The following is an 11,916-nucleotide window of genomic DNA, read 5'->3' on the forward strand; positions in this document are numbered from 1 at the left end:
GCTCAGTGGGTTAAGGATCCAGTGTTGCCGTGAACTGCGGTGTAGGTTGCAGACATGGCTTGGGTCCCATGTTGCTGTGGCTGTGGTGTAGGCCTCACCTGCAGCTTCAATTCTACCCAGGCCTGGGAACCTCCACGTGCAGCAGGTGTGGCCAGAAAAAGAAGGGGGGTGGGGGAGGTGCGGTAGAGGTTTTAAAAAAAAAAAAAAAGTAATTTTGGGAATGGGGGGGTTAATATATATATGTACATATACATATATATTTTTATAAATAAACAGAAACTAAGTTTTCACCTTTACCCCAGATTTTTAATTCTTCTGTTTCCCCCATCCATCTCACCCTGGAGGACTGCACAAAAGAGTCAACGGCTCAGAATTCTGGAAAACAAGGTCTTTTATTTGTAGCTGTAGCCACAACCGGGCAGCACGGGAGCAGGTGGGAACGTCCAGGCTGGTGAGCCCAGCCCAGTCTCCCAGAAGGGTAGGGCATCCCCGAGCCCTCAGCAAGCAGAGTACTAGGCTGCTCAAGGGCCAGCCGAGGGCATCGGTGCAGCAGTGAAAGCAGCAGCGCTCAGCCTGGCCCCCTCGGGGGGTGGGGGGGGTACCTGGACTGTGGTGGGTGGTCCCTGCAGGATCGGGGAGGACTGGACCCCAGGGCTGGGACTCTGCAGCCCTGAAGCATGTTGGGGCCCTGGATCAGGGCAGGAGGGATGCAGGGATGAGGTCTGGTATGGAAAGGGGACATCAAAAAACAGGGTGGTAGGGAAGGAGGGTGGATGGTTGGACAGGATGGTCTCATTGTGGGGGGGGGGGTCTGCTGATGGGGAATGGATCTGCAGTGGAGAACGGGGCCAGTCCTCACTCAGGTCTGGGCTCTGGTGGTGTGGCATTTCCGGCAGAGCACGTGGCCATCCAAGGGGAAGCAGCCGTTGTCATCCGCCTCAATGGACAGCGGCTTCCCACAGTCCTGCGAGAAGGACAAAAAGAGGCCCTGGCAGGAAGGCTCCCTGGACACCCCCACCTCCCACCTTTAAATTAGGAAGGCCGGATGCTTCACGGCTCAGCTGGTGTCATCACGTGTGTCCCCCCAGCCGCAGGCACCCCCACTATCCCCACCTCTATCATCTACTTTCACTTTCGTCCCCAGGGACGCTCCCACGTGAGGATGGGCAGTGGGTAGAGATGCTTCCAGGGCGCCCACCCCAGTAAAGGGTGTGTGACTCTCCCCACCTGTCTCGGGTCGAATCGGAGCTGTAGCCGCCAGCCTACACCACCGCCACAGCATCGCAGGATCCGAGCCGAGTCTGTGACCTACATCATAGCTCACGGCAACGCCGGCTCCTTAACCCACTGAGCGAGGCCAGGGATGGAACCCGCAACCTCATGGTTCCTAGTCGGATTCATTTCCCCTGAGCCACGACAGGAACTCCTATTCTGGATCTTTAACTTCACCGAGCCACCCCAACCCTGCCAACACAACAAAGCAACACCCTTCCCTCCCATTGGTCAGACCCCTTTCTTGGCTTATCTGAAACTTAGTGACCCCACAGAAACCTCATGCCCCAAGTGACAGAAGCACCTGGGCTAGGCGGGCATGGGTGCTGCCACTGTGCACCCTCAAAACCGTAGCAGTCATGTCCTCCAGGCTGGCCACAGCCACCACCTGGTCGGTAAGCAGCATCCCACCCGCTCCCATCCCTGGGCCAGAGGGATGGCCAACCTCACACTTGTAGCACTTCATGTGGAAGTTCTTGTCCAGCGCGACCACACGCACGGTCTCCTCGCGGCCAGGCTCTGGCATGATGGGCTCTGCGCAGACGGAGCACCGGGGGGCGTACTGCCTGCAGGGCAGGGAGCCAGGCGGGCATCAGAAGGGGGCTGGGGGCACCAGGCGCTGCCCCTGAGAGCACAGGGGAATGAGCCAGCAGCGCTCTGCCCAGCTGGCCCCACATCTCTTGGCAGAGGAAGCCCAACAGCTGGGCCTAGGACTGGCCACCATAACCAGCCCTCCACTCCAAGGACCTCTGCCACCCACACTGCAACTCCTGCAGAAAGCACGGCCAGAGGGTCCCACACCTGGACCCCTGACCCTCACCTACCCCTCGCCGTGCGGGTGCCTCTGCCCAACTGCTGGGGTGCCCACATGGAGGCGATGTCCTGGCTGCCCAAGGGGGAACCCTAAAAACGTACACCTCACACACTCAAAGGCGGGAGTCAAGAGTCTGTAGCTTTCCCGCTCCCGCCCTTTACAGGATTTCACCACGGGCCTGAGAAAGCAGCCACCTTGTAAACACTGTTTCGAAGGGCAAAGCCCTTCCAAACAGCCCATCTCCAAAGGCACTTTTAGACTGCAGTGTGTGTGAAAGGAAGTCACTCCAGCACACACTGCTGAACGCGGGACTGCACGCAAAAGGAATCCTGGAGTGCCAAGGGCCGGGGGAGAGGGACGAGCCAGCAGCAAGACTTGTGACCCGGGCCTAAGGCCCCCGGACAGCTAAGTCCGGATGAACTGGTCTCTGACGGGATGTGGCGACAGAAAGTAAGTCCAGGGGTTCGGGGTTAGCTTGGGGTCAGGGGGCAGCCTGGCTCCCGGACAAACCATAGTTGGGTCCTCACTTGTGGTAGTCGGGGACGCAGTGGGGCCGGTTGGCCTGGTCCACGATGAACGAGGTGCCCTCCAGGGGGCAGGCGCAGACCACACAGGTGAAGCACTGCGGGTGGTAGGCTTTGCCGGTGGCCCTTAGCATGCGGTCCGTGATGGGCTGCCCACAGGTGTTGCACTTCTCCAGGGTGTCCTGAGGAGGCAGCAGCAGGAGGTTGGCAGGGAACCGGTACCGCAGGGCCAGCTGCCAGGGCGCATCTGCTCCACGTCCGCCCCCTGGGTGCCCCCGGCCCCAACCCTGACTCACAGTATAGCAGCCCTCACAGTACGGTGCCCCCTCCAGGCTGTAGAACTGCTGTCCCTGCAGCTGCTGCTCACACTGGTGGCAGGTAAAGCAGGTGATGTGAAACAGCTGCCCGAGAGCGCGAACAGCCGGCTGCGCCCGTGCCAGGGGCTGGCGACACCGGCCACAGAACTCTGGGGAGGCCGGACAAGGGAGAAGTGAGGAAGGGCTTGCGAGGGAATGGCTGGCTCGGAGTAGAGCCATAAACACCCCTCACTCAGCACAGGAGCAGAGAGGTCTCAACTGGGGGGCGGCGGGCTCACCATTCACGGCCACATTCTGCCTCTGAGGGTGCTCCATGTCCTGCATCAGCTGCTGGGTCAGCTGCTCCAGCTCCTCCACCTCCTTCAGAGTCAGAGGTCCTGGGGCCCCAGAGGAGCGCACCTGAAACCCCAACACCTTTTTCATACCTTCTCCAGGGCCACCCCCTGCAAGAAGCCACTCCAGCTGGCTTCCCCATTTTCTTCCAAAAAGGACTAACTCCCCTCCCATTTCCCACTCAGGTTGGTTGGACCCCAAAAGCTCCTCATTCTCAGTGCCCGAGCCCCAGCGCCACACACATAAGGGGAAGGGGTCAGGGTTGATCCTTCCACCTGCTCCCCCCCACCCCGCCAGCAGTCACAGACAGGCCAGAATGACTGAGCGGACGGAGGCCACGTACACAGCAGCTCAGGTCACTGAAGCACCGAACACACCAGGCCACGCGTCAATTCCACAGAGCATGCTGGGACATGGCCCCCACAAAGAGGGTGGCACGCGATGGCGGGTACACCCACACGCACACACACCTACCCGTCCCGCCGGCTGCCGAGCAGCCCCTGTCAGCGTGAGGATGCAACACAACACAGGCGGGAGTCAGGTTAGCCCCGGCGCTGTTTGCAGAAGCCCAGTCCCCAGCTCCCAGGCAGAGGTCCAGGGGTCCCTCCGTAGAGGGGGTTCCTGGACTTTCCGACCCCAGTCCCGGTATGCCTCAGAGAAGAGCAACTTTCTAGGTCAGCCCACCCTCCTGTTCAGGGGCTCCTGAGACAGCTGGAGACTGAGGGTAGGGCTGAGGTGAGGGGCCAGTGCCAGTAACCCTGAGAAGTCCTGGGAGGAGATGCGGCAGGGGCTGTCTGACCTGTAGCAGCATTTCCACGGGACAGTCCAACGGGAAGGATGGGGTTGGTCTCCATGACCAAGTCCCCTCAGGACGGTGGCCCCTGTCATTGACTGCTCTACCTGCCAATGTCTGTACTCCCATAAGACCTGGAAACGCAAAGCTTCCCAGCCACCTCCCCCGATGGCCGCCAGCCCTGGCTTCACCACCCTCACACCCCTGTCTGCATCCAGAGCTGCATCCGCCCAGAGAAGTACACATCCAGATGCTCTAGCTATCTCCAGCCCTTAACTAGCTGTGCAAGTCCCCTGTGTGCCCCCTCTTCTATGTAAGTGTCCCCTTTTCCTCTCCCAATCTTCCCTTCCTGGCATCGTGGGGCCAGAAGAAGAGGATACACACAGCCAGTCCTTGTTTTCTGGTGTCACTTAAATGCCTCTTCCACTCTTTGGAAATAGGAACCATTCAGACTTGGGTCTCCATACCCCCTCACAACACACTCAATCCGGCCACTGGTTTCCCTCACTGCCCTACCGGCACGGAGGTCCCAGCTGCAACAAACATGCCACTTGGATCTCTCCAACTCCAACAGATCCAAACGTCCCTACATCTCGGGCACCACCATGGGACACCTTGGACCTGAGATTTACGGGTCTCTGCCTCTGAGACTCTGGGCTTGACCGCCCCCCACCCCCACCCCCACCCATCACCTCTTCCCCCTTTCTCCTGAACCTGCTCAGAGAAGTTTTAGTTCCTCTGCCTCACAACCCTCTCCACGTGCCTTCTGCATCCAGCCCTTCTGGCTTGCCCCCTCCCCCAAACTCCTGGCCTCTTGACCATTGCTTTCTACGAGGCTCTCATGGCCACCGTTGCCACCTTCAGCCGGCATTGCTTATCTGGTCCAATGGCCACCCTGGGTCAAAGACACCGCCCGCTTCCTGTTTCTGCCTTCAAGCTGCAGAAAGTAGGTGGAGAGATGACTGAACACTGCAGACTTCACAAAACACTGCAGCGCCCTCCGCACCCTCCAGCCTCAGCTCGGCTGTCTAGTTACTTGACTCCTGTGGATGCCCAGTCGCCTTCCCCATAGCAGCTGTTCCGAACCTTTCCATCTCCCCAAGCCCCTGACTGCTTCGCCCCCTGGCTCTCACAGATGACCTCAGCCCCTACACGACAGAGGAGCTGGAAGGCGGCCAAGGGAGATTGTGGCCACACCATCCTGGCTCTCTGGGAATGCCTTGGGGGCAGGGCAGTCGCCAGCAGCACCCCCCCATCTCAGGCACCCCAATTCTTCTCCCATGGGTTTCCTCCTCCTGGTTCACATCTATACCCGACCCTCCTCCCCTAATGTCAACCCTACACACACGCACACACACGCGCGCACACAAGTCCTTCTCTCTGCCAACCTCTGAGAGCAGCCTACCCTGGCAACTCCATTTTCGCAACACCCACTCCCTGCTCACTCCGTCCCCACAACAGGACACGGCTTCCGAATCATCCAATCCCAAGCCGTATTTCAGTCCTCATCCTCCTTGGACTCTCACCAAAGAGCTCCGTGGCCATCCCTCTCTTCTCTGAGCTCCCACCCCGACCTGTGACTCTCCTCCTTGCCATTCTTCCCCCTCCCTCCTGGTCCACAGGAGCATCCATCCCTCAGGGGTCTTCCCAGGCCCTCCCGTGTCAGCATCCCCTGGGCCTGCGTTTCAGGGTACATCCGACAGAGTGCATGCACACCCCTCAAGCCCAGGCCCTCTCCTGCCACCCATCCCCCGCTTCTAAGTGAATGACAGTTCCAGCTGAAAGAAGGTCCTCCTGGAACCTGTTGCTCAACATGCCGACAGCTGGACCCTCCTCTTCCCGTCCACACCATTTCCCCTTCTGGACTTCTCTATTTTGTCAGCAACACTGTCATTCCCCAGCACAGTGAGCATTTCTTTTTTTTTTAACTCCTCCCCCTCCTCTTCCAACTGCTTATCAGTTACTGAGCCTGGAGGCTCTTCCTTTGGAAGAGCTCTCCCATCTGAGCCTCGGTTTCATTTCCACTAAAGTTACCACTGCCCCGGGGGGGTTGTCGCCCAGAGTGAACCGCCCCTCCCCCGCGCATCACTGACCTCCTAAATCTAGTCCGCACCAAAGCTTCCAAAAGGCACAGCGGTCCCGAGCCTCGCAACCCAGCCACACACCTACTCAAAAGCCATCACCACCTCTGCAGGACCCACAGGCTCCCTGCGTGTGCTCTTTCACTTTTTTGCTCTCTGAGGTCTATACTTTCCCCACGACCACCTTCCACTTCTTATCCTCCAGACAGCGCCAGCGGTATCTGTGCCCTTGAGTTTTGCTCGGGTTATTCCCACCCGAATGCCCTTCCCTCTCCTCTCTGGATTCTTAGGTCTCACCGTCAAGGCTGAGGCACGCCAGCCTCATGATGCCTGGTCCCAGTCTGGCTGCTGTTCAGCGTTTCTACAAGATGGGACTCCGCAAACCTCCCTGGCTCTGGGCATCTCTTCCAACCCCATGCCTGAACTCACAAGGACATCCATGCTGTCAGTCAACTCCATGGCTAGATGACTGGCAGCGTCCCTTAAAGCCAGAAGATCTGTCTCCTGAACTGAAGGCAGGAATGGGCAAGCAGGAATGGTAACTTTTCTGCTTTGAGCATTCGCGTCCCAGGTACAGAGCCCAGCTTGCTCAGTCTCACTCTAAGTCGAGATAGTGAACTGAGGCTCAAAGTTCACCCAACTTGCCTGGGGTCTTGGGAGCCGGGAATTCTACTCCAGGTCCACTGACCCCCTCAGGCTCAACCTCTCCGCGCTCTCTTCCCTCCCAGCACAGAGCACAGTGCCTGGCACTGGGCAGAGGTTGGCTGGCTCAGCCAGTGTTTACCAATGGCTCTTATCGCGCAGAAGGGCCCCTGGGCGGTTGAAAGTGCTTAGAGGAGCAGCGATTAACTCAAGCATCCAAGAATGGGGAAGACCTGAAGGTGGACTGCGGATGACCTCATCCCGCCCCTTTAACTTTCTGAGGCAGGAGGGGAGGGCCACCAAACCCTCCTCCTAAGTCAGACTCTATGCTGCTCCCCCCTCTCCCCGTCAGGCCCCACCCAGCCCAGACCCTGCCAAGGCTCTCCTCCAGAAGCGCGGGTCCCACCAAACAAGCCCAGAGGCTGAAAACGCTTATCCCACCACTCTCCCGCCACCTCACGCTCCAGGACCACCTTCCCCCTCATCCTCTGGCTCCCGATTCAGCCCCCCCCACCCCCCCCCCCCCTGGTCTCAGTCTGGTCCTCTCACCCTCCCTCACCTGGTTTTGGTTTGGAGCTGGTGGGGGCACTGGGTGCTGCTTCTCTTGCACTTGGGGCTTCTCCCTCTGCTGAGCATAAGTGAAGCTGGGAGGCTGAGCAGAGCCTGTGCCAGTGGAAGGAGCTTCAGGGGGCCCTGACTTTCGACTGGGCTGTGACCCAGGTCCACCTGGTGCTCCAGGGCTGAACTTGGAAGCCACAGGAGTAAACTTGGGAGTCACTGGAGAAAACTTAGGGGCAGGAGATGGGGCTGGGGGACCCCGAGGCTGGGTGTTAGCCGAAGGCACAGGCTGGGGCTGGGCCTGGGGCTGGACATGGAGCTGGACCTGAGGCTTGGCCTGGGGCTGGGGCTGCACATGGAAGTGCGTTTGGCTCTGAGGCTGGGCCTGGGACAAAGGCTGGGAGCTGGAAGCAGACTTCCAGGGAGGCAGGGGGGCTGTGCCCCCAGGTGCAGGCTTGGTATTGGACTTGGAAATGAATGGCGTGGAGACCGGTGGGGGTACATATCCAGATGACACCTGCAAGGGGAGGCAGAGGGGAGAGAAGCACCTTAGAGGAGGTGCTGCCCCCCCATAATTCGATCCCTACGCCCTTCCTCCCTGCCCTGCCCTTGCTCCTCTCCGTTCCCTTACCCGGGCTTTGAAGGGATCATTCTTGGTCATGTCATCCAGCAGTGAGGACAGAGAGTCAATCTCCAGATCAATACTGCTCACTTTATCCCTGGGCTAGAGGGTCAGGAGTCAGAGCACCCATGCCCAATTCTCCACCGCAGCCCCACCCTCGTGTGGACAGAGAGGCGGAGAGCCGGGGGGGGGCGGGGGGGGAGGACCCCTCCTCTCCTCCCCTTGGGGTGTCCACTGCAGCTGCCCCTCCCAGGCCTCCATACCTGTGGTGGGAGCTGTATGGGGACCTCAGGCCCTCCCTCCTCCACCAGCGGGGGCGGCGGGGAAGGGAAGATCTCCTCCTCCAAAGGCGCAGGGGGAAACGGTTCCTCGATCGGGGGAGGAGGAGGAGGGAAAGCACCTCCCAGGGCGCCCTCCGCCTCGTCGGCCTCCCCCAGCACGGGAGGCGGCGGTAAAGGAAAGTCTGAGGTTGGAAGGAGACAGAGGGCAGTCAGCGCGGACTCCTCTACCCCTCGCCAAGTTCCCCTCCTGCTCCACCTCTAACCCCCAACCCAAGAACTTCTCTCAGGGGTCCTGGAGGGCGCGGGAAGTAAAAGGGGCGCAGGACGCCCCGGGAGCACGGGGTCAGGAAAGGCCGGGGCTCGGCCAAGAAGTGGATGCATCTCCCATTACACTTCGGAAAACGGACCCAGAGGGGAAAATTCGTGCCCCACATTCCCGCCTCCCACCCCCAGGCGGAGGACTTGGAACAGTCCCAGGAGCCCTGGCTCCCAGCCATGAGCTCCACGATGAGGTAAGAACATCTGCTCGGGACTGGGTGGCTGCGCCCAGCCCCCTCTGCTGCAACCTCTCCAGACATCCCCAAATTCCCGAAACCACTCCCCCCGGCCCGGCGCCCGCCGAGGTCCAGCCCCCGAGCTCGGCCACATACCTTCTGGGGGCGGTGGGGGGATCTCGCCCACTCGGCCCATCTGTGCGCGTTGGGCCCCGGCCGCCGCGGGAGGCTCACCGTCCCCGGGCCGGAAAGGATTCACTTTGGGCTTTGGGGCCACCACCGGGCCGAACTTCTTCTGCGGGGCGTAAAAAACCGGAGCCGAGACGGAGATCGCGCGAGGCGGGCGGGGGGCCGCCATGGCCAGGCCGGGCTGCTGGGGACGGAGGGCCGGGTTACGCAGCGCCGAGCCCGGCTGAGGACCCCCTCGCCGGCCCGGCTCCCCTCCGCGCCCCCGCGCCCCCACCCCGGGAGCGGCCGCCGGGCGGCTCCCCGCGCCTCACCGCGGGCCGGAGCGTGCGCGCAGCGTCTCGGGTGGCCGTCTCGCAGCCGGGTCCTCGGACTCTGCGTCCCGGTCCCGAGCTGCCTCCAGCCAGGCGGGGAGGGGCGCAGGGAAGAGGGAGGGAGGGAGAGGGCGGGGAGAGAGCGGCGCCGAGACCATACAAGGAGCGGCCCGGAGAGGGGGCGGGGAGAGGCGGGGAGGGCCGACGAGTCAGGAAACTCCCCCAGGAAGGGGCCCCGATCCTGCCCCGGGGCCGGAGGCTTCATCAAGGTCCTCCCGCCCCCGCCTCCGCCCCCCTCCCGGCCGGCACCGCCGCCCCCGCCGCCCCCGCCGCCCCGGCCCGGCCCAAACCACCCCTCCCCAAACACAGGCCTCTGATGTCATTTCCTGACTTGCCCCGCCCCCCCTCCCGCCCGACCCGCGGGTGCCCGAGATCTGACTCACCGTTCCTACTCCGGGCTACCCTGCGGAGGTCGGGTGGCCGCCCCAGAGCTGCCCAAGCAGCTCAGGGGCGCCTCCGCCCCAGCCCAGCCCCCTCCTCTCCCGGCCTACCTGCCCCCGCCACCTTCGGCCGCTCCTCCGCCTTTGCACCCAGCCTCCAGCCCCTCGCCCCGGGACTGGCAGGACTGGGATGGAACGGGGCTCCTAGGTGGACGGAGATGGTGAGTGGGGTGTTATCCCTTCTCACGCCCCCCTAGGCCCTTCTGTGACCTGGAGTAGGGGTGGGGTGTCAGCATGAACCTCAAGGGTCCTTTGGGGGATCTTAACTTCAAATCCTGGGCAGCTACTAAAGGTTTCTAAGAATTCGCATCACCCGCGCCCCCGCCTACGGATCAGTTAAATACCGCAGGAGGGAGAGTCCGGGCGGGCCCGGCCAGGCCAGGGAGGTGAGAGGGCGGGACGGAGGCGAGGGCAGCCAGAGCACTTGGGGCGGGGGAGAACGGACTTGGAGGCTGGCGACAGTCTTCGCCGGTTCTGCAGCGCCCGCCCAGACCCACCGCTCTAGGAGCTGGTGCGCTGCTGCGGGGCTGCCCTCCGGGGGTTCCGAGACTGCGCTCGGTGGAGCCCCCCTTGGGTCCGATCAGATTCCTCAGCCTTCTTGTGTCCCAGGCTACTGGAAAGGGACCGACCTAGGTTCTTTCTTTCTGATTCTTTTTCTGAGCATGGAAACTTACCAGATTGGCTCCTGAATTCTTCCACACTCACTGTCTACAAACTATGGCTTCACAGGGCCTTTTGGCTTGTAATTCCAATGTATCACAATCGGGCGCTTTCTTGCCTCTCACTGTGTTGCCAGCCTTCTCTGCCATGTAAGGCAGTCCCTTGGTGCACACTCTATGCAATGTGTCCAGTCCCTGGCCCTCCAAATCGGCTGCACTCTGCTGCCAACCAGCGTCTGGGCTGGGCTCGAGAGATTGACCAGACTCACTGTAGCATTTACCAGGAGAAAACAGGCTGGAAGCTTAAGAGATACCCAGTAAGCTGCAGGATCTAGACTAAAACTGGGTACATTAGAGGGGTCTCAGTGGCAGAGCTCATTCCTTCCCACCCTGATGTCAGGTGAGGCAACCCTGGACCCAGCAGAGCAGGTGAGGTTCAGGGGGCAGAGACCCAGCTGGAGTGCTCCAAGTGAGCTACACGTCTCTGTCCTCTCGGTGTCATGTCCCCCGTGTATAAAAGGGTAATGATATTTAATCCTTATTGTGTTATATAGATAAATACATGAAATACCATATCTGAAAGTGCTGTATGATGCCCAGCCCTATTATTCAAGTTCCTGTTCTGACAGGTTCCCCTAGGGCCATTTTCCCCACATGTCCCCTTACAGGTTGCCCGGCAGGCCTCTCATGGGCCTTCATACATGCATGCCTCCTCCTCCAACCTTATCAAATATTTAATTATACCTAAGACCTTATCTCCTTCGCCTTCTCTGACACCACTGATCTTTCTTTTCTCTGGCGTCTTCATGTCTTTGCCACTGGTATTTCTCACAGCCACAAGCATGGGTGGCCATGTATCATATCAAGCTTGCAGGGCAGACCTTCTCTGACATATAAGCTGGTCTCGGGCCAGTCCCTGTGAAGATCTGCTGGAAATTTGATGCTAAGATTTCCTGTGAGACCAAAAGTCTCATGGCCAATCCTTGAAAAATGTACCCACTTAGGGAAGTGAGGAAGATGGTTTGCGCATAGCATCGTAAGAGTAAAAGCCATCTGCCCTCTGAATGTCTCCTTAAGGAATGTGCCTGTGCAAAATATAGTCTATTTAATTGTTAGGCAGCTGAACCTATTTATAAATCAAGAATAGAAGAGTGCGTAGGCAGGCTTAGTTTTACTGACAACTAAGAGCATTCGGGTTGCAGAATATCAAAGCTAAGAGTTTTCAGCCAACCATCCTAAACACAAGTAGAAACACACAGAGCATTCCAGAAAAACAGATTCTTCTGGCCAGAATGTCTCAGGTGGAATTGTGGGGTCAATACCTTTAAAATGCACACAACAAATAGGAGAAGCCCTAATAATTTTTAGGTGTTTGTCTTTCTTTTTTTTTTTTAATTTACTTTTATTTATTTTATTTTATTTTATTTTATTTTTTGCTTTTTAGGGCCGCACCTGCAGCATATGGAGGGTACCAGGCTAGGAGTCAAATTGGAGCCACAGCTGCCGGCCTACACCACAGCCACAGC

At 59.6% G+C, this 11,916-nt stretch overlaps 1 protein-coding gene across 2 annotated transcripts; it reads right to left on the minus strand.

Annotated features, from left to right (window-relative positions):
- Positions 1 to 373: 373 nt before the first annotated feature.
- ZYX (zyxin) lies at positions 374 to 9,329 on the minus strand. 2 transcript variants are annotated; one of them, XM_047763030.1, is made up of 10 exons: positions 9,232 to 9,329; positions 8,888 to 9,104; positions 8,220 to 8,419; positions 7,966 to 8,058; positions 7,336 to 7,851; positions 3,206 to 3,326; positions 2,907 to 3,076; positions 2,614 to 2,792; positions 1,718 to 1,838; positions 374 to 964 (listed from the first exon to the last, which is right to left on the minus strand). In XM_047763030.1, exons 2-10 carry the CDS (start codon positions 9,087 to 9,089, stop codon positions 860 to 862), a joined length of 1,707 nt encoding a protein of 568 aa, XP_047618986.1. In that variant the 5' UTR covers positions 9,090 to 9,104; positions 9,232 to 9,329; the 3' UTR covers positions 374 to 859. The 2 variants fall into 2 exon arrangements, with proteins under 2 accessions (XP_047618986.1, XP_047618987.1); XM_047763031.1 differs by having other exon boundaries at positions 8,888 to 9,101; positions 9,232 to 9,326.
- Between the last annotated feature and the right edge of the window lie 2,587 nt (positions 9,330 to 11,916).

The sequence above is a fragment of the Phacochoerus africanus genome, chromosome 16 (assembly GCF_016906955.1).
Source record: "Phacochoerus africanus isolate WHEZ1 chromosome 16, ROS_Pafr_v1, whole genome shotgun sequence".
Taxonomy (NCBI): Eukaryota; Metazoa; Chordata; class Mammalia; order Artiodactyla; family Suidae; genus Phacochoerus; species Phacochoerus africanus.